General features: G+C 44.5%; 1 protein-coding gene across 4 annotated transcripts in view; it reads left to right on the forward strand.

The window, feature by feature from the left end:
* The window catches only part of LOC135510718 (EH domain-binding protein 1-like protein 1), a 73,407-nt gene that overhangs the window by 31,589 nt on the left and 16,885 nt on the right, over positions 1 to 24,933 (forward strand). For 2 of the 4 annotated variants that reach the window (XM_064931867.1, XM_064931868.1), the window contains exons 8-10: positions 2,880 to 3,101; positions 3,398 to 3,457; positions 3,667 to 3,823. In XM_064931867.1, the coding sequence (XP_064787939.1) occupies positions 2,880 to 3,101; positions 3,398 to 3,457; positions 3,667 to 3,823 (439 nt within the window). Of the gene's footprint in view, positions 1 to 2,879; positions 3,102 to 3,397; positions 3,458 to 3,666; positions 3,824 to 17,418; positions 22,407 to 22,498; positions 22,566 to 23,309; positions 23,490 to 23,885; positions 24,414 to 24,933 lie in introns of all 4 variants that reach the window. The other 2 variants (XM_064931865.1, XM_064931866.1) reach the window with 2 other exon arrangements.

A 24,933-nucleotide genomic window follows, 5' to 3' on the forward strand; every position in this document is an offset into this window, starting at 1 on the left:
TCTTTAAGTCATGCCACATATTCTCAATTGGATTGAAAACACTTAAACCACCCGAGTGTTGATTTAGCAGTATGCTTAGTGTCAATGTCCTGCTGGAAGGTGAACCTCTGTCCCAGTCTCAAATCTCTGGAAGACTGAAACAGGTTTCCCTCAAGAATTTCCCTGTATTTAGCGGTATCCATCATTCCTTCTATTCTGACCAGTTTCCCAGCCCCTGCCGATGAAAAACATCCCCACTGCATGATGCTGCCACCACCATGCTTCACTGTGGGGATGGAGTTCTCGGGGTGATAAGAGGTGTTGGGTTTGCGCCAGACATAGCATTTTCCTTGATGGCCAAAAAGCTACATTTTAGTCTCATCTGACCAGAGTACCTTCTTCCATATGTTTGGGGAGTCTCCCACATGCCTTTTGGCGAACACCAAACGTGTTTGCTTATTTTTTTTCTTTAAGCAATGGCTTTTTTTCTGGCCACTCTTCCGTAAAGCCCAGCTCTGTGGAGTGTACGGCTTAAAGTGGTTGTATGAACGGATACTCCAATCTCTGCTGTGGAGCTTTGTAGCTCCTTCGATGTTATCTTTGGTCTCTTTGTTGCCTCACTGATTAATGCCCTCCTTGCCTGGGCTGTGAGTTTTGGTGGGAGGCCATCTCTTGGCAGGTTTGTTGTGGTGCCATATTCTTTCCATTTTTTAATGGTACTCGGTGGGATGTTCAAAGTTTCAGATTTATTTTTACAACCCAACCCTGATCTGTACTTCTGCACAACTTTGTCCCTGACCTGTTTGGAGAGCTCCTTTGTCTTCATGGTGCTGCTTGCTTGGTGGTGCCCCATGCTTAGTGGTGTTGCAGACTCTGGGGCCTTTCAGAACAGCTGTATATATACACTGAGATCATGTGACAGATCATGTGACACTTAGATTGCACACAGGTGGACTTTATTTAACTAATTATGTGACTTCTGAAGGTAATTGGTTGCACTAGATATTATTTAGGGGCTTCATAGCAAAGGGGTGAATACATATGCATGCACCACTTTTCAATTTTTTTATTGAGAATTTTTTGAAATAAGTATTTTTTTTCATTTCACTTCACCAATTTGAACTATTTTGTGTATGTCCATTACATGAAATCCAAATAATAATCAATTTAAATGACAGGTTGTTATTCAACAAAATAGGAAAAACATCAAGGGGGATGAATACTTTTGCAAGGCACTGTAACTGGGCTAACAACTCACTAACTATCAAAGAATATAAACAAAATGTGAACTGCAGCTCTCGCTTTGATCTCAAAACAAGCACATCTACTCGCGACCGCTCATGCTGTAAACACAGTCCAGTTCAAAGTGAATCGCCTACTGCAACTATGATTGGTTATGGTGCAGCGGTCTGTGTAGAGGACGTGCCTAAGTCGTGCCTGTCAATACAATAGAATCCTATTCCAATGCGTTCTGCCTACGATAAAATCTCTTGCAGTTAGTTTTGCATAGTTTTTGTTTGTTTGTTTGTTACATTGACACTTTCAATGTAACAAACAAACAAACAAAAAACTATTTGATTCGATCATAATTCCCACAGTTGAGCAAAACGTTGATATTGTTAACTAAAGGGGAAACTAGAAAGTTGAGTGAAGTTCAATCTCGTCCTTTTTTGGGGCAGGCTGATGTTTCTTCTGGGCTTGCAGTCCAGTGTGCAACTTAGAGGGAACATTGCATATAGCCTATATCATGTGCAGTAGGGTTTCCCACATCACTACGTATGTTACTCCTGTATATCAGACAATGTAGGGACTATTCTGTTGACTGTTTTCTCTCCCTCTCTTTATTCCAATCTGAATACCCTTTCTATTCCAATATCTTTTCTAACCACCCATATACCATCCCTCTATTTCTCCCTATTCTCCTCTCTCCTGTCCCTCTTTCTCTCAAACTTGTGCCTTATGTGAATCCCTTGTTTCCTCTCCCTCCCTCCATTCTACCCCTTCTCATCCCTCCCTCACAGTACCCTGGCAGAGTGAATGGAGACCGCCCAAATCCCAGGCCCCTCTGGCCCAGCCAGCCCTCTCCCCCAAATTTCTGCACCCCTCTCCCCCTGACCCAGTGAAGCCTGTGACCCTAGAGCAGACAAAGCGGACCATGGAGACACCATGTAATCCTGCTTTCTCTCAGCTTGATTCCTACATGTCATTCTCCCTTGATGCATCCCATTCTTCCATGTTGCAGTCTCCGCTCCCCTTACCTCCCCCTGTGCTAGCCTCATCTCCTGCATCCTCCTCTCTCCCCACCCCTGATTACGCATCTGACCCAATTGGAGTACCTTACCGCACTCTTGTGTCCTCATCCCCCCCCCTCGTAACCTCCTCTGGCTCTGATGTTCCTGTCCTCACCCCTGCTTCTGCGCCTGCCATCGTCTCTGATTCTTCCTCATCCACTCCCATTGATGTTAACCCTACTCCCATTACCTCTGATAACCCAGCCCTTGCCCCAACCGCCACCCCTGACCCTTCCCTATCCTCTACCCCTGATCTTTCCTCTGATCCCACTGTTCCCACCCCTGGGCGTCTTACTGCTTCTGACTACATCGCTGCCCAATGTTATGACTCTGCTCCTGGTCCCTCCCCTCATGCTATCGGCACTTCTCCATGTGGTGCAGATCCTGCTTCTGCCACGGTTTCCCAGTCAGGTACAGATCTCAGTGAGATTGAGCCCAAAGCATGGACATTGGAGAAATGCTTGCCTAACCAGTCTACACAATTGTACTTTGATCCAAACTGGGTGAAACGCTTATGAATCGAATTCTTTCCTCCCTTTTCCTTCTCCCCCTTGTCTTTCCTTCCTTGTCTTCCATGTGTCCTCTCTTTTCTCTCTCTTTCAACCTCAGTCCCCCCTGCTGTGCTCCAGACTGCAGAATGGATGCACCAGGTGGTTCCCACCATGGTCCACCCCAATTTGAAGAGACTGGTCTCCCCTCCTCTGGAGCTCCCCCACTCACCCTCTCTTCTCACCCCCTATCCTGTTCCTTCTCCTGTGCTCTCTGCTGGCTCTCAGACTCAAGTCCCCACTGCCCCCATCCCAGCACCAGTCACTGCTCCCCAAGAGACAGGTATACAACCTGAGTCGACAATGTCCTCGTGTTTAATAATGGGGACATCCATGATAGAATGCTATGATGATAACATGTATTCCCTTGTCAATCTTCACATGAGAACACTTGGCACCTAGCGAGTTGTTTTGGTTGTAAACAGTCTCTTGCTAATTGTTGTTGATTGTACGAATTTTAGGTTAGCATTAAATGTGTTTCCTTCATTCGTTGTTGGTTATTGATCACGTCACGGCTGCCAAGCTAACTCTCCCGTTAAGATAATCAGGTCTAACCTTGTCCTGTATTTTCCCTTCTAGAGTTTCAGAGGCAGTTGAGCACTCTGACAGAGGAGGAATACACCACTGCCACAACTCCCAGTGAGTAGGACCTTAAGCAACCACAATGCCTTTTAGGAACATCCCTAAATCTATACACAGGGCCAAATCCTAACTTGAGATCTGTGTACTTAACTTTAAAATTATAGGGCTCAGATCTTCGAGTCAGGATTTGGCCCCACAGCCAAGACGGTGTGTACTGATGCCGTCAGATTAATCTTCATGATGTTCTCCTCTGTCATCCCTTCTAGCCCGCACTGCTGGAATGATCAGTATTGCCAATCAGAGGCCAGACCCATCAACATCCTCACTTGACCCATTGGCTAAGCCCTTTGAGACGAGCGCTTATGCGAGAAGATGGGGGGCAGACTCAATGTTTGGAATGGAGGTTGTCCAGGGAACGACAGGGTGAGTGAATTCAAAGGTTACACAGCTACAGGGGGTGGTGCTCATTATTTATGCTTGGAATGGCTGGTTTGGTTTTAACCTGAACATCTTCATTCAATGTCGATGGTGAGCAGAGCATGGTCTGTTTTTTTGTTGCATGATGGAGTTTTGTCAGTAAGATGACACAGTAAAGGCCACTTTGAAAGACAACAGTATGGTAAATTCAACGTATTGATAACTGTGACGAGTGAGTTTCACATTCCTACTAAGTTGAAAAGGCCTAAAACTATTTAGTGGTAGGTCAGGAATACAGTAACCATCCGACTTCAAGGAAATGTCTTGTGTAACAATTATTCTTGTCAATGCTGTGGTTTTCCTAGTTTTGCTGTAGTCTGTGTACTCTTCTTATTAGTTATAATGGTGACATAGATACAGTGTCTTGGATAACTTTCTGAATGAGTTGTGTTTGAGTCTAAGGCAGCTGTCGTGTTATTGCACAAAAATCTTGTGCTGTCTGCGATCAACATTGCATCAACACCACTGCACTGAGGCTAGGTAACACAGTCAACATCGATAAATCCATGATAATCGAAAATTTCAATATGCATTTCCCTATGCCTGGCCATGCTTTCCTCCTGGCTACCCCAACCCGGCCAACAGCGCCGCACCTCCCGCAGCTACTTGCCGAGCCTCCCCAGCTTATCCTTCACCCAAATCCAGATAGCAGAGGTTCTGAAAGAGCTGCAAAACCTGGACCCATACAAATCAGCTGGGCTAGACAATCTGGACCCTCTCTTTCTAAAATTATCCGCCACCATTGTTGCAACCCCTATTACCAGTCTGTTCAACCTCTCTTACGTATCGCCTGAGATCCCTAAAGATTGGAAAGCTGCCGCGGTCATCCCCCTCTTCAAAGGGGGTGACACTCTAGACCCAAACTGTTATAGACCTATATCTATCCTCCCCTGCCTTTCTAAAGTCTTCGAAAGCCAAGTTAATAAACAGATCACTGACCATTTCAAATCGCACCTTCTCCGCTGTGCAATCCGGTTTCCGAGCTGGTCATGGGTGCACCTCAGCCACGCGCAAGGTCCTAAACGATATCATAACCTCCATCGATAAAAGACAGTACTGTGCAACCGTCTTCATCGACCTGGCCAAGGCCTTCGACTGTCAATCACCGTATTCTTATCGGCAGACTCAATACCCTTGGTTTCTCAAATGACTGCCTCGCCTGGTTCACCAACTACTTCGCAGACAGAGTTCAGTGTGTCAAATCGGAGCGCCTGTTGTCCAGACCTCGGCAGTCTCTATAGGGGTATCACAGGGTTCAATTCTCGGGCCGACTCTTTTCTCTCTATATATCAACAATGTCGCTCCTGCTGCAGGTGATTCCCTTATCCACCTCTACGCAGACGACACCATTCTCTATACATCTGGACCTTCTTTGGACATTGTGTTAACTAACCTCCAAACAAGCTTTAATGCCATACAACACTCCTTCCATGGCCTCCAACTGCTCTTAAACATTCGCTGCCCGCACCCGCCCGCCCGACTAGCATCACTACTCTGGATGCTTCTGACCTAGAATATTTGGACAACTACAAATAGACTGTAAACTCTCCTTCCAGACTCATATCAAACATCTCCAATCTAAAATCAAATTTAGAATCGGCTTTCTATTTCGCAACAAAGCCTTGCTTCACTCACGCCACCAAACTTACCCTAGTAAAACTGACTATCCTACCGATCCTCGACTTTGGCGATGTCATCTACAAAATAGCTTCCAATACTCTACTCAGCAAACAGGATGCAGTCTATCACAGTGCCATCCGTTTTGTTACCAAACTCCCTTATACCACCCACCACTGCGACCTGAACGAATTCCAAAAATCGCCGGAGCTGTAGACTTACATTTCCCTCACTAACTTTAAACATCAGCTATCTGAGCAGCTAACCGATCGCTGCAGCTGTACATAGTCCATCTGTAACTAGTCCACCCAATCTACCTACCTCACCCCCATATTGTTTTGATTTACTTTCTGCTCTTTTGCACACCAGTATCACTACTTGCACATCATAATCTGCTCATCTATCACTCCAGTTATAATCTGCTAAATTGTAATTACTTCGCTACTATGGCCTATTTAATGCCTTACCTCCTCACGCCATTTGCACACACTGTATATAGACTTTCTTTTTTTTCTATTGTGTTATTGACTGTACGCTTGTTTATTCCGTGTGTAACTCTGTGTTGTTGTTTGTGTCGCACTGCTTTGCTTTATCTTGGCCAGGTCGCAGTTGTAAATGAGAACATGTTCTCAACTAGCCTACCTGGTTAAATATAAGCGAAATAAAAAAATAAAATTGCTATTTTATTTGTCCTAAATTGTTGGAAGCATGGCAGAGTTCCTAAAAGTTGTAATTAAAACCATTTGTTTGCTTAGGCACTGCAAAGCTAGAACTACATATTTTGTCACTCAGGATGCATGGCCACTGTAGCAATGTATCCATCTGAAATATTGTGATTCATTGGAATCTACCTGGTTGTCAATAGTGAAACCAAAACGATTGTATCAGTTTCTGGTAGGCAGATTTATAGTGTATCAAGTTTCCTCAAGCTGCAATGCTGTTGCAATAGGCCGTCATTGTAAATAAGAATTTGTTCTTAAACACTTACTTGCCTAGTTAAATAAGGGTCAAATGTAAACATTTTAAATACATAGAGAGTATGCCAAAGAATTAAAGTAAAATCCTTGGCAAAGATTGTGCTTGTGCCCTTACAGTAGCACCTCTGACCATGCTTGATATGGGGAACCTTGCCTGCTTTTCACTGCGTTGTTGCTATGGAGATGCAATCCCCCCCCCCCTGACCTCTGAACTCTGACCTTGATTTGTTTGTCCCTCAGACCTGAGAGCATGACCCCTCTCCTGCCCTTTAGCCCCCGAGCACCCTCTGTTCCGGGGCTCCAATATTTTGAGATGCCAAAACCGATTGCAAAAAGTCAGGCAGAGGAGAGGTCAAACAGGGCACTCCCAGTTCCAACACCCCAGAAACCTCTCCCTTTTGCACCCATGCAAAGGCCTGGCTTACCTGAGCCCACAGTCACATCCATGAAGTCACTTGACAGAACGAGGAGTCACTTGAACAAGATGTCCATGCAGATAGGGACACCGTTAGCCAAACCAGAGCCTGAACAGATTGTGACAGTAACCAGTGGGCAGCAGAGGATGATGGCCCCGCCCTCCCACCTCACTGAGTTGCAGACCACACGGCCGTACAGATTGTCGCAGAGGGGTCTGCCAAAGGAGAAAGACCCAAAGAAAGAGCAGGGGCAGACACTGGTCCCTAAGAAAGATGCTCCTAAATATTCTTCCAAAACAACAAGAGGTTCAAGATGTTCAAAAGAACAAGGGGTACCCATGGATTGGGGGTAAGTGTGGCATGGTGCACAATCACTCCATACCCCTGTTCCTCAATGTGTCAGTCATTCAACTAGTTCTAAAACATGTTAGCATGTCCTGAAGACATGTAGTACTTATGTACCTTATAGGTTTGCATTTCAATAAATATTAAGGGCTGGTCCCACTAGTTATTTAAACACAAGAACATGTTTTGTAGTTCCCAGTTGGCACCTTTCCTCTGACATATATCCTTGGTGTCCCCTGTCCTTTAGAACTAAAAGTATGGCTGCCTCGCTGCCATCTTGTCCAAAAGTGTCCAGTTACCCTGGTTTCCCATCCACATTGATTAGGAACAGATATAAGGCCCGACCCGAAGAATGGCCCATTGATAAAAGTCCATTATGGGAGAAGCCCCTGAAAGGAACACCAATTATCACCCCTGCCCCTGAAACATCGGATGAGGACCAGAAAGTAATGGAAAGTATGGCTTCCATGTTGCCAAGTTGTCCAAGGGTAGCCAGTGTTCCTGGGTTCCCCTCAGCACCACCACCCAAAACAGAAAGACCAGCACCTCCACCCAAAACAGAAAGACCTGCACCACCACCCAAAACAGAAAGACCTGCACCACCACCCAAAACAGAAAGACCGGCATCACCACCCAAAACAGAAAGACCAGCATCCCCACCCAAAACAGAAAGACCAGGATTACCACCCAAAACAGGAATACCAGCACCACCACCCAAAACACAAACGGAACCAAGTTTGGTGAATCTAGTGCCAACTTGCACAAGCGTATCCAGTGCACCTGGTTTGGTCTCCAGGAAACCAAAGGAGACTGAAGGGGCTGAGGCTGTAGGTTGGAGGGTGGATAAAAAGCTGAAATGGGAGAGACCACATGATGAGAAGACGGTTATTGAGCTTTCGTCGTCAATTGCTTTAGACCAAGTGTATGGAGACGAAGAAATGTTGAAATCTATGGTAGTGCTTGTCCCATTTTGTCCAAGTCAGAGTACTATTCCTGGTTTTCAATCTGTTCCAAGGCCCAAAGCTCAGGTTGTGCCAAGCATGGTTAACATAATGCCAACTTGCCCAAGGGTATCTAGAGTTCCTGGACTGCCAACCATAGACCCAGCAAAGACAGTAGACTGGCCAGTAGATACAAAGGCTCTGTTTAATAAGTTACCGAAAGAAGTAGAATTATTGATGGTCCGTTTAGAGGACGTTAGCACAGTTTATAATGATAGTGAAAAGGTCAAGAAAATGGTGGATCTTAAACCATCCTGCCCCAAAACAACCAGTATTCCTGGCTTCCCATCTGAAACAATGCAAGAGCCTACTAAATTGTCCAATGTTGGGACAAGAAAGTTTTCTGAATCTGAACTGAATATGGTTAACCTTCTGCCTACATGCCCTTTAATGGCCAGAGTTTCTGGTTTACCCTCTAAACTGCCAATTAAGTCAGATAATGTTGACTGGCACGCTAACCGTAGGCCTATTTTGGAGAGACCATTGAAGAACAGAGCACTTTCTGTAGCGCAGGAAATGCGACAAAAGGACAAAGAACTTACCAAAAATATGGTAGATATGTTACCATCTTGTCCGAATAAGGCTAGGATTCCAGGTTTACCCTCTGCATCTAGGCAGAAGCTAGTAGACACACCAAGTATGACCAGTCTTCTGTCTACATGCCCTAGACTTTCTACGGTTTCTGGTTTACCCTCCAAACAGCCAATCAGTTCTAGAGATGCTGATTGGCTCGTGGACAGAAAGCCACTGTGGGAAAGGCCATTGAGGAAAATGGATGTGATGATTCAACCAATTTCTTCCGCTCTTACCATTGCATATAAAGACAAAATGATGTTGAAATATATGGTAGCCATGTTACCATCGTGCCCAAGGAAGGCCAGTATTCCTGGCTTTCCTTCAAAACTGAAGCAGAGGCTAGGATCCCCAAGAATGATCATGAAGTATGATCTTCTTCCTACTTGCCCTAAACTTTCCAGAGTTTCTGGTTTACCCTCTAGACATCCAACTGAGTCAGAACCTGACTACTGGCATGCTACCAGACGGCCAATAATAGAAAAGCCATTGAGGAAAACAGTTGAGCTGATCCCTTCACTTTCTGTAGCACATGCAACCTCATATGAGCACAATGAACTTGTGGTTCCTCTCTTACCATCTTGCCTGGAAAAGGCTGGTGTAGAATCTATGCCAGGTCAAGAGTCAAATATCCTCAGTCTTCATCCTACTTGCCATAAACTTCCCAGAGTACCTGGTTTACCCTCTAGACTTCCAAACAATTCAGATGATATTGACTGGAAAGTGGACTGCAGTCCACTGTGGGAGAAGCCATCGAAGAAAAGAGAAGGACCTTTTTTACAAGATCAGGAAATGGCATTCAAAGACACTGAAATTCTGAAAGACATGGTAGCCATGTTGACAACTTGCCCAAGGAAGGCTAGTATTCCTGGCTTCCCATCTGCACCAAGGCAAGAGCCAAGTATGGTTAACATTATGCTTACTTGTTCAAGGGTATCTAAAGTTCCTGGATTGGCAACTATAGAACAGGCACAAATAGTAGAATTACCAGTTGACAAAAAGTCACTGTCACCCAGAGAATGGCCTGATGAATCAATGTTCCATTTGGAGAATGATAGCAGAGTCGATCATAATAGTGAAGTGGTCACAAACATTGCAGCTCTGAAACCATCCTGCCTAAACGCAGCCAGTATTCCTGGCATCGCCTCAGCATTAAGGCATGAACCAAGCATGGTTAACCTTCTGACTACTTGCCCTAGATTGGCCAGAATTTCTGGTTTACCCTCCAAACACCCAACAATGTCTAGACATGAAAATTGGATTGTGGACAGAATGCCAATCTGGGAGAAGACATGGAGGGAATTGGATGTAACGATTCAACAGATTTATCCAGCTCATGAAACATATATGGTAAAACATATGGTAGCTATGGTACCATCTTGCCCCAGGAAGGCCAGTATTCCTGGCTTCCCTTCTGCACCAACGCAGGAGCCGAATATGGTTAAACTTTTGCCTACTTGCCCAAGACTGGCTAGAATTTCTGGTTTACCCTCCAAACAGCCAAATAAGTCTGCAAATGTTGAGTGGCATGCTAACAGCAGGCCACTCTTGGAGAGACCATTGAGGAAGAGAACAGCATGTCTAATGCAGGAAATGCCACACAAGGACAATGAGCTAATGAAAAATATGTTGGCCATGTTACCATCTTGCCCAAGGAAGGCTAGTGTCCCTGGCTTTCCATCTGCACCAAGGAAAGAGCCAAGTATGGTTAACATAATGCCAAATTGTCCAAGGGTATCTAGCGTTCCTGGATTGGCAGCTATCGAACAGACACAAACAGTAGAGTGGCCAGTTGATAAAGAGTTACTGTTGCCATCTAGAGAAAGGTCAGAAGAATCAATGTTCCATTTGGACGATATTGACACAGTCTATCATGATACGGAAATTGTGAAAAATATGGTAGCTTTGTCACCATCCTGCCCCTGGAAGGCCAGTATACCTGGCTTCCCCTCTGCACCACAGTCGAAGCTAGAAGACACACCAAGTATGATCAGTCTTCTGACTACTTGCCCTAAACTTTCTAAGGTTTCTGGTTTACCCTCTATAGAGCGGATCAGGTCTAGAGATGATTATTGGCTTGTGGACAGAGTGCCACTATGGGAGAAGCCGTTGAGGGAAAGGGGTGTGCCAATTCTAGACATTTCTCCAGCTCATGATAAAGACAAAGATCTGAAACATATGGTAGCTATGGTACCATCTTGCCCCAGGAGAACCAATGTACCTGGCTTCCCTTCTGCACCAAGGCAGAGATCAGTAGAAACCCCAAGTATGGTGAATCTTGTGCCTACTTGCCCAAAGGTATCGACTGTTTCTGGATTGCCAGCTTTGGATCTGAATCAGGCACCAGATTGGTCAGTAGATAAAGATTATTTGAACATTTCACCAAGAAAAAGGTCAGGATTATTCGATAATGTTGGCACAGTCTATAATGATAGTGAAATGGCCAGCACCATGCTTGCTCTTACACCATCCTGCCCAAGAGCAGCCAGTATTCCTGGCTTCCCCTCTGCACCAAGGCAAGAGCCAATTATGATGAACATTATGCCTACTTGTCCTAGATTTTCTAGAGTTTTTGGTTTACCTTCTAGACATCTGCATAAGTCTGAAAATGTTGTCTGGCATTCTAACTGGATAACACATTTGGAGAGGCCATTTAAGAAAATAAATGTTTCTTTGGTACAGGCAATGCCACATGACAACAAAGACGTTACAAATAACATGGTAGATATGTTACCATCTTGCCCGAAGAAGGCCAGGATTCCTGGTTTTCCCTCTGCACCACATCCCAAAGCTGAGGTAGATCTTAGTATGTTGAGTCTTGTTTCTGCTTGCCCAAAAGTTTCCAGTCTCCCGGGTTTCGCATCCATTGAAGGGCCTACAACATTAGAGTGGCATGTTGAGCCCAAGCCTATGTTTGAACACTTGCAAAAGAAGGAAGAGGAAAAAGACATTTTTCCAAAAGACCGACCAAAAGAAGACACTGAAAAAATGAAAGCAATGATTGCTTTGGTGCCATGTTGCCCAGTAGCATCCATGATTCCTGGTTTCCCTTCTGCACCACGCAAAAAGGCTGAGGAGACACCAAGTATGATGCATATCGTTCCCTCCTGCCCTAAAACTTCTAGTCTCCCAGGTTTTCCATCCATTGAGGGGAATAGGGAAACAGGGTGGGTTGTTGATGAGAGGCCATTTTACAAGAGACCACCAAAGGAGAGGAAAGTCATTTTTGACAGCTCAAAAGCAGACAAAGAGGAAATGAAAATCAACATTCCTTTGAGGCAATCATGCCCTCATGCTGCTCGGATCCCTGGCTTCCCATCTGCACCACAACCCAATAGGTCGAGTCTTGTTCCCATGTTCCCTAACGTTTCCAGCCTACCGGGTCTCGCATCCACTGAGGGGGGTACAACGTTAGAGTGGTTTGTTGACCCCAAGCCTATGTTTGACCACTTGCAGAAGAAGGAAGACGTTTTTCCAAAAGACGGATCACAGCAAGACATTGACAAAATGAAAGCAATGTTTGCTTTGATGCCATCTTGTCCTGAAGCATCTGTGAATCCAGGCTTTCCCTCTTTACCTGCGAAAAAGTTTGCAGACACACCAAGCATGATCAGTCTTCTGCAGACTTGCCCTAAAGTTTCTAAAGTTTCTGGCTTACCTTCGAGACTTCCTATCAATTCAGATAAAGATGGCTGGTGTGCAGACAAGAGGCCACTGTGGGAGAGGCCATTAAATAATAGAGGCACACTATTCTTTTGTCCAGTGCAAACATTATCATTCAAAGAGAGAGCGATGATTACAATTATGGTGTCTATGTTACCACCTTGCCCAATAAAAGCCACCATTCCAGGCTTTCCCTCATCGTCACGGCACAAGTCGGATAGGGCTCATGTTAAGGTGATCCCAAGCATGGTATGTCTATGGCCTACCTGCCCGAAATATTCAAGGGCTTCAGGTTTCCCCTCAAGACGTCCATCCAAGGCAGGACATGATGGCTGGCATGTTGACAGGGAGACATTTTGGGTTAAATCGTTGAGGAAAGGAGAGGGGCTTAATCTCCAGCTTTCTCCAGTTGACAATATGTCATTCAGAGACAGAGAAATAATGACAAGTATGGTACCATCATGCCCAGCCAAAGCCACCCTTCCTGGCTTCCCATCGGCTCCACAAGCCAAAGCCTCTCACGTTGAAGTAGAAAAAGAGCCATGCATGACTTCCCTTTTCCCATCTTGTCCGGAAGTGTCTCGTATCATTGGTTTTCCTTCAAGACAATTGATCATGTTGGATGATGGTTATGTAGAGGGCTGGCCGATGGTCAAGAGTGTAGTCTGGGAGAAATCACCAACGAGGGTTGCTAATACTCTGGAATGCTCTCCATTTGAGGGAGACTGTTGTTACAGAGACAAAGTCATGATAAAGGCAATGTTATCTCTTATACCATCATGTCCATGTTTGGCTTTGAATCCAGGTTTCCCATCTCTTCAGATTTGTCCATCTGAGGAAATGTCATTTAGAGACAGAGAAGTATTGACAAGTATTGTGCTGTCATGCCCAGCAAAAGCCACCCTTACTAACTTCCCATCGGGTCCACGAGCAAAAGATGCTCATGTTGAAGCCGAGAAAAAGCCATGCATGACTAATCTTTCCACATCTTGCCCGGAAGTTTCTAGTATAATTGGTTTCCCTTCAAGACAGTCAGTCATGTCTGATCACGCTTATGTAGAGGGCTGGCCGACAGTCAAGAGTGTACTCTGGGAGACACCACCAACGAGGGTTGCTAATACTCTGGAGACTCTGGAATGCTCTCCATTTGAGGGAGACTGTTGTTACAGAGACACACGCATGATAAAGGCAATGTTATCTCTTGTACCATCCTGCGCAAGTGTTGCTCTAAGTCCAGGCTTTCCATCTGCGTCACAGCTCATTGTAGAGAAGCTTCCAAGTATGGTGAATATTGTGCTATCTTGCCCCAACATTTCTAATGTTATTGGGCTCCCATCCATAAAGATAGAACTAGCAGAGCAGGATCCAGTTAAGGGTTGGCCAGCTGACCAAAAGCCATTGTTAGAGAAGCCAGTGAAGGCGAGGCTCTCTGTGACTGTACTTTCATCCCCAGTTATGAGTAGATTAAAAGATGACAAAGAATTTGACAGACATATGATGGCCCTGGAGCCAACATGTCCAGAAGAAGCCAAAATACCTGGTTTTCCCTCTGCCCCAAGACCCAAGACAAAGCAATACATCACTGCTACAGTTAAATCATCATGCTCCAATGTTGCCAAAGTCTCTGGCTTTCCTTTACAACCAGAGAAAGTAGATAAGGTTTTAGTTGAGAACTGGGCTGTGGAAGATGGACCATTATGGCAGCAAACACAGAAAGAGATTCCAGCTATTGGAGTCAGTAGATCAGATGATGCCAAAGGAATGGCAGCTATGTTACTATCTTGCCCAAAAGACGCTAGTATACATGGCTTTCCATCAGCACCATGGCCTATAGAGGAACAAGAGCCAAACATGCCCAGTCTTTTGTTAACTTTCCCAATGGTTACACATGTCCAAGGGATTCCATCCACAAAGACGCAAAATCAAGAGGATCCTCCAATTCATCAGTGTCCTGTGGAGGAGAAGCCATTTTGGGAAAAGTCACTGAAAGAGAAAACAGTGCAGTCTCTGGCTCCCACTCATGATGAATTAGAGAAGGGAATGGTGTCTATGTTGCCATCTTGCCCAAGTGAGGCCATTGACCCTGGCTTTCCATCGACACGTTGTCAAATGCCTCTCGACAGTGATTTGTCTATAAATCAACAGTCAAGTCGAGGTGAAAGGATGGAATGGGCAGAGGAGATATATGACTGCAAGGAGGGCCAAACAGAGCTTAGCCACAAGCCCAAACGAATCGAATCAGTGGTGAATGAGAACAAACAAGAATTTAAACATGGCTCAGTTTTGGAGAGACTCAAGGAAGAGGGGGTCATTCAGACCAGATATGAGGCGCAAGAAGTGGGCGTTCTAGAAAGAGGGTGAGTGAGTGGGAGTAGGAGAGCAGACTATTTTAAATCTGCGTTATGGCACTTTTGTGAGACTTTAAAGCACATTTCTCTGCCTGTCAGTTGCCTGTCAGATAGAGTATGAAACACTTGCATTTCAACTCTGTTTTCAGACACTTGCACTGCCGAATGTGGCACTCCATTCCTACAGACATGCCATTGTTCTTGACTGTCAGAGAGAGGTGGGTTGTGTTGGTTTGCTGCAGGAGTGCAGCTGTTCTCGTTTGGCTGCTTACAATAATGCTTGTGCACCATCTCCTCCACATCTGACTGACACTACTGTGCACTATTCTTGCAAGGTGCATGCCCTGTGCTTTTCACTGTGTAATTCTTCCCATTTATTTGGTCTCTCACTTCCGGTCACTCTCTTTCAGCCCTTCGTGTCAGTCTCCCGCTCAAGGGGGACAGCCATTACCGTATGGGATGGGAGGAGCTGTTGACAATGAGCCAAAAGACATTTCACACAGCCAGATGGCGTGTGAGATTGTGGCACTAGTAGAGTATCAAGTTGTAGAAGACTTGGACATGATATGTGAGGAAGAAGCGGTAGATGAAGTCTTAGAGTCAGTCTCTGGAATAGAGCATTCTGGGAAGGAAGAGGTTACTGTGGCTCGGCAGGTGAAAATTTATGAGATGCGGTAAGTGTGAAAGGGTCACAGCGCTCAACCTCACTACCTGCCAGCATGGTGCTGGTTTCATTGTGTTGATCTGCATGGTGTTGCATTCCTATGGCGGTTTTTGGAGTTTGGATTTAACATAACTTAAACAGAGCATTAGCCAAATGCAGGAATGGTATGAAATCGTATATTGTAAGATTTGTGCTTCTAGACTTAATTGAATTTGCCAATATTTTGCAATATCAGTTACAATTTTGATGAATATATATACTGAACAATAATATAAATGCAACATGAAAAGTGTTGGTCCCATTTTTCATGAGCTGAAATAAAGATCCCAGAAATGTTCCAAACGCACAAAAATAAATGTTTCTAAAATGTTGTGCACAAATTTGTTTACATCCATTAGTGTGCATTTATCCTTTGCCAAGATAATCGATCCACCTGACAGGTGTGGCATATCAAGAAGCTGATTAAACAGCTTGACACAGTCTGACATATTACACAGGTGCAACTTGTGCTGGGGAAAATAAAAGTCCACTCTAAAATGTGCCGTTTTGTCACACAGCACAATGCCACAGATGTCTGTAGGTTTGAGGAAGTGTGAAATTGGCATGCTGACTGGAGGAATGTCCACAAGAGCTGTTGCCAGAGAATGTAATGTTAATTTCTCTACCATATGCTGTCTCCAACATAATTTTGGAGAATTTGTCACTACGTCCAACCGGCTTCAGAACCGCAGACCATGTGTAACCACGCTAGCCCTGGACCTCCACATCCGGCTTCTTCACCTGCGGGATCGTCTAAGACCAGCCACACAGACAGCTGATGAAACTGTGGGTTTGCACAGAAAAATCATTTCTGCACAAATTATCATAAACGGTCTTGACCTGACTGCAATTTGGCATTGTAACCGACTTCAGTGGGCGAATGCTCACCTTCGATGGCCACTGGCACGCTGGAGAAGTGTTCCCTTCACGGATTAATCCCAGGTTCAACTGTACCGGGCAGATGGCAGACAGCGTGTATGGCGTCGTGTGGGCGACCGGTTTGTTGATGTCAGCGTTGAGAATAGAGTGCCCCATGGTGGCGGTGGGGTTATGGTATGGGCAGGCATAAGCTCCGGGCAACGAACACAATTGCATTTTATCTATGGCAATTTAAATGTACAGAGATACTGTGACGAGATCCTGAGTTCCATTGTTGCGCCATTCATCTGCCGCCATCACCTCATGTTTCAGCATTATAACGCAAGGCCATGTCGCAAGGATCTGTACACAATTCCTGGAAGCTGGAAATGTCCTAGTTCTTCCATGGCATGTATACTCACCAGACATGTCGCCCATTGAGCATGTTTGGGATGCTGTGGATTGACGTGTATGACAATGTTTTCTAGTTCGCATAGCCATTGAAGAGGAGTGGGACATTCCACAGGCCACAATCAACAGCCTGATCAACTCTTAAGTGAAGGAGATGTGTCGAGCTGACTGGTTTTCTGATCCACACCCCTACCTTTTTAAAGGTATCTGTGACCAACAGATGCATATCTGTATTCCCAGTCATGTAAAATCCATAGATTAGGGCCTAATGAATTTATTTAAATTGACTGATTTCCTTATATGAACTGTAACTCAGTAAAATCTTTGAAATTGTTGCATGTTGCGTTTATATTTTTGTTCAGTATACATTTTTGCAAGCATGGGTTTGAAAAATCCTTTACATTTGATTGTGTGGTGTTTATACACCTAGATTGGCTTTATCTTGATTGAAATGTTTGCATTATTCATTGTCATTTTTGTGAATGGTCTGATCATGTTTGAGCATGAGTTTTGTTTTTTGTGTGATTGTTTTAGATGGTCATTTCCTATTGATTGCTTTGTTCTTAGTTGAAAACGCTGCTTTCATGGTTGTTATAGTCACCTCTGACCTTGGTTTACCCTCTCCTCAGACCTCAAAATATGGCTTCATCATCACCAAGAGTTGCCAGTGCACCAGGGTTTCCATCCACTCAAGCGTCCTTTTCAGAGGCTCAATTGGAAGACTACCCAGTGGACACAAGCATATTATGGGAGAAACCAACAAAGGACGGTCCACAGCTGGCCATGGATAGATCAAAAGAGGAGAGAGATATGGTGAGATTTATGGCAGATATAGTCCCATCTTGCCCAAGAACTGCCAGCATTCCAGGCTTTCCGTCTACACATCTGTCCAAAGAAGTCGAGGTAGAGAGGGAACCTAACATGGCAGATCTAATGCCAAGAGTGGCTGGCACACTCACATTCCCTTCTCTTGAAAGTCAGGTAGAGGAGTGTACAGTCAACACTGAGGCAATTTGTAAGAAGACAGTGAAGGGGAAAGAAGGGGTGACCATTAGGTCCAGTCCACATTTGGACACATTACAAGAAGAGCTTATGAAACACATGGTGACTGTGGAGCTATCGTGCCCTACTGCAGAAAGTATTCCCGGCTTCCCCTCTGCACCACACCCCAAAGCTGAGGTAGATCTAAGTATGTTGAGTCTTGTGCCCGCTTGTCCTAAAGTATCCAGTCTCCCGGGTTTTGCATCCACTGAGGGGGCTGCAACATTAGAGTGGCTTGTTGACCCTAAGCATATGTTTGAGCACTTGGAGAAAAAGAAGAAGAAAGAAGAAGAAACTGTTTTTCCAAAGGACAGATCAAAAGAAGACAGTGAAAAAATGAAAGCAATGGTTGCTTTGATGCCATGTTGCCCAAAACCATCCCTGATTCCTGGTTTCCCCTCTGCACCACATCCAGCAGCTGAAGTGCGGACAAGTAGTGTGAATCTTGTTCCCTCCTGCCCTAAAGTTTCTAGTCTCCCTGGTTTTCCATCCATTGAGAAGGATAGGGAAGCAGGGTGGGTTGTTGATCAGAGCTCATTGTTCAAGATACCATTAAAGGATAGGAAAGTCATTATTGACAGCTTAAAGGTAGACAAAGAGGAAATTAAAACCAACTTTTCAATGCGTCCTTCATGTCCTGACGCTGCCAGGATCCCTGGCTTCCCGTCTGCACCACAACCCAATATGTTGAGTCTTCCCGCTTTCCCTGAAGTTTCCGGTCTCCCTGGTTTCACATCTACTGAGGGGATTACAACATTAGAGTGGCTTGTTGATCCCAAGCCTATGTTTGAGCACTTGCAGAAGAGCAAGAAAGAAGAAGTCTTTCCAAAAGACAAATTTAGGAAGGAAGACATTGAAAAAATGAAAGCAAAGGTTGCATTGGTGCCATGTTGCCCAGAAGCATCCATGATTCCTGGCTTCCCCTCTGTACCGCAACCCCAAGAGATATATTTTGAGCCAACTATACTCAGCCTTCTTTCATTGTGTCCAAAAGTCTCCAGTATTGCAGGTTTCCCATCCCGTCAGCAAACTGACAGAAAAGATTGGCACACAGATCTGCCCGAGGATCATCAGCCATTTTGGGAGAAGCAAATGAAGGTGAACCCAGATTTGAAAATGGAAAGGTCAGAAAAAGAACAAGCTAAGACGAAAGGAATGGTGGCTCTGGTACCATCTTGTCCCAAAGTAGCTCACACTCCTGGTTTCCCATCTGTATCACAACCCAAAGAGGTATATTATGGGCCTAGTATTGTCAGTCTATCATGTCCAAAAGTCTCCAGTATGGCAGGTTTCCCATCCCGTCAGCAAACTGACAGAAAAGATTGGCACACAGATCTGCCCCAGGATCATCAGCCATTATGGGAGAAGCAAATGAAGGTGAAGCCTGTTGTTATAATGGAAAGATCAGAAATAGACAAAGAAAGTATGAAAGGAATAGTGGCTCTGGTACCATCTTGTCCCAAAGTAGCTCACACTCCTGGTTTCCCATCTGTACCACAACCCAAAGAGGTCTTTTATGGGCCAGGTATGATCGGCCTATCATGTCCAAAGGTCTCCCGTATTGCCGGTTTCCCATCCCGTCAGCAAACTGACAGTAAAGATTGGCACACAGATCAGCCTGAGGATCATCAGCCATTATGGGAGAAGCAAATGAAGGTGAAGATGATGTTATTGATGGAAATATCAGAAAAACAGAAACAAGATATGAAAGAAATGTTGGCACTGGTACCATCTTGTCCGAAAGTGGCTCGTATCCCTGGTTTCCCATCTGTACCACAACCCAAAGTAGTATATTATGGGCCAAGTATTGTCAATCTTCTTCCATTGTGTCCAAAAGTCTCCAGTATTGCCGGTTTCCCATCCCATCAGCAAACTGACAGCAAAGATTGGCACACAGATCTGCCTGAGGATCATCAGCCATTATGGGAGAAGCAAATGAAGGTGAAGCCTGTTGTTATAATGGAAAGATCAGAAATAGACAAAGAAAGTATGAAAGGAATAGTGGCTCTGGTTCCATCCTGTCCAAAAATGTCTCTGGTGCCTGGTTTCCCATCTGTACCGCAACCCAAAGAGGTCTATTATGGGCCAAGTATGATCTGTCTATCATGTCCAAAAATCTCCCGTATTGCCGGTTTCCCATCCCATCAGCAAACTGACAGAAAAGATTGGCACACAGATCTGCCTGAGGATCATCAGCCATTATGGGAGAAGCAAATGAAGGTGAAGCCTGTTGTTATAATGGAAAGATCAGAAATAGACAAAGAAAGTATGAAAGGAATAGTGGCTCTGGTTCCATCCTGTCCAAAAATGTCTCTGGTGCCTGGTTTCCCATCTGTACCGCAACCCAAAGAGGTCTTTTATGGGCCAAGTATGATCTGTCTATCATGTCCAAAAGTCTCCCGTATTGCCGGTTTCCCATCCCGTCAGCAAACTGACAGAAAAGATTGGCACACAGATCTGCCTGAGGATCATCAGCCATTATGGGAGAAGCAAATGAAGGTGAAGCCTGTTGTTATAATGGAAAGATCAGAAATAGACAAAGAAAGTATGAAAGGAATAGTGGCTCTGGTTCCATCCTGTCCAAAAATGTCTCTGGTGCCTGGTTTCCCAACTGTACCACAACCCAAAGAGGTCTATTATGGGCCAAGTATGATCTGTCTATCATGTCCAAAAGTCTCCCGTATTGCCGGTTTCCCATCCCGTCAGCAAACTGACAGAAAAAATTGGCACACAGACCAGCCTGAGGATCATCAGACATTATGGGAGAAGCAAATGAAGAAGAAGATGATGTTATTGATGGAAATATCAGAAAAACAGAAGCAAGATATGAATGAAATGTTGGCTCTGGTACCATCTTGTCCGAAAGTGGCTCGTATCCCTGGTTTCCCATCTGTACCACAACCCAAAGTAGTATATTATGGGCCAAGTATGATCGGTCTATCATGTCCAAAAGTCTCCAGTATGGCAGGTTTCCCATCCCGTCAGCAAAGTGACAGCAAAGATTGGCACACAGATCTGCCTGAGGATCATCAGCCATTATGGGAAAAGCAAATGAAGGTGAAGCCTGTTGTTATAATGGAAAGATCAGAAATAGACAAAGAAAGTATGAAAGGAATAGTGGCTCTGGTTCCATCCTGTCCAAAAATGTCTTTGGTGCCTGGTTTCCCATCTGTACCGCAACCCAAAGAGGTCTATTATGGGCCAAGTATTGTCAACCTTCTGCCATTGTGTCCAAAAGTCTCCAGTATTGCAGGTTTCCCATCCCGTCAGCGAACTGACAAACATTATTGGCACATAGATCTGCCTGAGGATCATCAGCCATTATGGGAGAAGCACATGGAGGTGAAGCCAGTTGTGATAATGGAAAGATCAGAAATAGACAAAGCCAAGATGAAAGGAATAGTATCTCTGGTACCATCTTGTCCGAAAGTGGCTCGTACCCCTGGTTTCCCATCTGTACCACAACCCAAAGAGGTCTATTATGGACCAAGTATCATCTGTCTTTCATGTCCAAATGTCTCCAGTATTGCAGGTTTCCCATCCAATCAGCAAACTGAAGGAAAAGATTGGCACACAGATCCACCCAAGGAGCATCAACCATTATGGGAGAAGAAAATGAAGAAGCTGATTTTATTCATGGAAATATCAGAAAAAGACAAACAAGAAATGAAAGGAATGGTGGATCTGGTACCATCATGCCCTACTGCAGCAAATATTCCTGGCTTCCCCTCTGCACCACATCCCAAAGCTGAGGTAGATATAAGTATGTTGAGTCTTGTGCCCACTTTCCCTAAAGTTTCCAGTCACCCTGGTTTTGCATCCACTGAGGGGGCTACACATTTAGACCCCAAGCCTATGTTTGAGCTCTTGAATAAGAAAGAAGAAAACATTCTCCCAGAAGACGGATCAAAAGAAGACATTGACAAAACAAGAGCAATGGTTGCTTTGGTGCCATGTTGCACAGAAGCAGCCGGGATTCCTAGCTTCCCCTCTGCACCACAACCTAAGAAGGAAGTAAATAGTGTGGATTTCACACAATCGTGCCCCATAATCTCCAGTCTACCAGGTTTGCCAACTACGGCCAAAGTCCCGACAGGAAATTTGCAGGTTGAACAGAAGCCTCTGTTTGAGAAGACACTGAAAGATGAGACCATAATAATCCAAGATAGGTCAGCAGAATTCAAAGGAAATATGAAAAATATAGTGGCACGTGAGAGTCTCACTCCTGGGTTCCTGTCCTTACCACAACCTAAAGCAATGGAAGAACGAACCATGTCTGCTCTACACCCATCTTGTGCAAATGAATCTACAGTAGCTGGATTACTTTCTAGACAGCCAATTGAATTAGCTCTGGCCCAGGGAGAAGGATCTGTGAGTTCTATGCAGCCATTGTATGAAAATCCCTTGAAGGATAGGTCAGAGGATACCATACTTTCCAAGCCTGACCTTGGCAGTGCAGTTGGTGATGAAGGCCTTAAAACTATGGTTGCACTGGCACCATCTTGCCCCGAGGCAGCAAGCGTTCCTGGTTTTCCATCTGTGCCCCCTCACAGTCCAGAGTCTGTAGAGGCACATGGTAAGACGTGTGTGGTTAACAATGTCATATTCTATTTCCAGTGACTCACGTTGCAAATGGAAAGCAACATTATTTTGCTTTTGGTTTTTAAGAGACAAGTATGCAGACAAAGGATAAAGAGGTTGATGGAGAACCCGCAGAGTATGTTCTAGATAAGGGGTAAGTGTTTGAGCATATGACTTTCTGCATGGATTGCAGTGGTAGTGGTAGTGATGTGTTGTTGTTTGTCTTATTTGGTCTGCCATGGCCACTGGAAAGCCAGGTATTTGAGCTCTGGCAAATCTCTGAACTAACTGTCCAGTGAAAATCTCACTTTGAAAAGTGAATATTCTGTTGACTCAAACCCAAATAATGTTGTCGACTCATCTTATAATCGTATTTGTGGCCAAAACATAAATGAAAGGGAGAAAAAATCACCGGTAACTTCTATCTCAAACAGACTGTTTCAAAAGTGCTTGCTATGAGCTAGCCAATCAGCGGTCTACTCTTATGAATATTTTCTATGACCGGTACACGCCCACACCATTCTGTTGTTCAGGGTACGCCCATACCATTCCAACAGAGAAAAGCTGCTTTATAACATACTTAATTATCATTTTTGGAAGGAAAACTATTTCACTCTTATTGTAATTCATTCTAGGTCGTATGTCATAGGAATCTGGAAACACTGAAAAGTTAGTTTTAAAGACTGCATGGCTTTTGGTCATTTTAAAGATGCTCTGCATCTGAGATGTGTTTTAGGTCTGTGAGCCTCTTACATGGCGGTCAATAATTATGGATTGAAATTTTTAGTGAATTTGTGACGGGTGAGTCATTGTGGTGCATGCCAACGAATGTGTGTTTTTCTGTGTGTGGCATGGATTCTGTGGGGATGTTGTTTTCAATGTTCACCTCTCATGTTAGTGTCCTCAGCAGCCCACAAATAGAGAAGTCCACACCTGAGGATATCCCAAAGCCCTCAGCAGTGTCAGAACCAGAGCTAGTCTTGGGGTGGGAGGTGCTGGAGGCTGATGGTTCTGTGGCAGAGAAGCCAGAGGAGGCCTCTGGCCTTCTACAGAATATTGTTGATGTCTTCTCCAGAGGGTAAGTGGGAGATTGATGTGAGGCAAAATGTGTAGTGTGTTTTCTTTTTAGAAAGTAGAAGCATTCTGAGTCCACTGAAGGTCATTATATTCACCAGTATCACCGTCATGTTCACTAGAGTTGTTTAGATTTCTGTTTGCATGTGATGGCATTTTCTATTTTTGATCTTCATCATGGATTGAAAAATCACAGTTTGGTTCAATTTTAGAACTTCAAGCAACTTTTCGTATTAATAAAATCAATTTCTTGATGATTGAAGTTTGAGCGATCTGTGTTTATTCGCCTTGATTTCTGAGAAGACTTGATACTTTGTGTATGGTTGGCATGCTCCAAATGTGTATCACTCTTGTTTTAGGGTTCAATCCCTCACTTACTGTTAGTATCCCTCTCTCACAGTTATGAAACAGTAGCAGCCATTTTGGGTCCGTCTGGTTCACCTCCAACAGAAGATGTAGACAGTGGTGTTGTAGATCCAGAGGACAGTGCAGTCCCATCAGAGAGCTCCTCTGATCCTGTCCCAGATATATCTATCCTTGTTCAGGAAGCAGTGTCTGGAGAGGCACCGCATGTTGAGGGTGAAACCAATCCAACTATAGAGCTCCCAACCACACCTGAGCCATCCTTGTTGACGGTGGAAGACAAGCAATCCAACTCTCCATCGGCAGTGAGACAAGACAGTGAGGATGGGTTCATTGGAGTCGAAGGCCCAAGCAGTATGAGAAAATGGCCGCCGTTGACGGAGGCTGACCTTACTGAGATCTCCAGAGGAGAGTTTGTGGTAACTGGTGAAGAAGAGGTTACCCTTGACTCATGGGCACAAATAGGGGAGAAGTCCACATTCAAAGTGCAGGATGATGTTGACGTTTTTTCAGCAAGGTCACCTATCGAGACAGAATTATCACCTTCATCACACCTGGACAAGGGGTGAGTGTCATGGCAGCAAACCCGTCTCGGAACTATTTGCCTGCACGGCTTGAGAATCCAAATTCGTTTACTTGCAGTTGTAACATTGTCTCTTGTTCGCATAATGTTTTGCTCAGCAATGCTTGCTACTCAGTGAACTGTGATGGACAAGTCTACAGTACAGAATGTTGGATGGGTTTAAGGTGCTTCTTGACGCTTAAGATACTTGTTTGTGGGTCCAGGTCATCAGTGTCTTTGCGCTGTTTATGTTGCTATGTCAGACGCGTAACAAATATATGTGTGTGAGCGCATGTTTGTAATTTAAGCAAAGGAACATGGACGATTTGTATGAGTTAATACTGGTCACTGTGTTGAGTTGTTCTCTTGTAACACTTCAGTGTCTCCTCTGTGGACTTGGGTTTGCAACTGTCTCTATTTAGTAATTTGCTGGCTTATGGAATGTGGCTTTTGTGAAAAATCATTGTTGAAAGGTTGTTTTTTTTGGATAATATAATTAAACAGAAAAACGTTGCTTACAGTG

This window comes from Oncorhynchus masou, chromosome 23 (assembly GCF_036934945.1).
Source record: "Oncorhynchus masou masou isolate Uvic2021 chromosome 23, UVic_Omas_1.1, whole genome shotgun sequence".
Taxonomy (NCBI): Eukaryota; Metazoa; Chordata; class Actinopteri; order Salmoniformes; family Salmonidae; genus Oncorhynchus; species Oncorhynchus masou.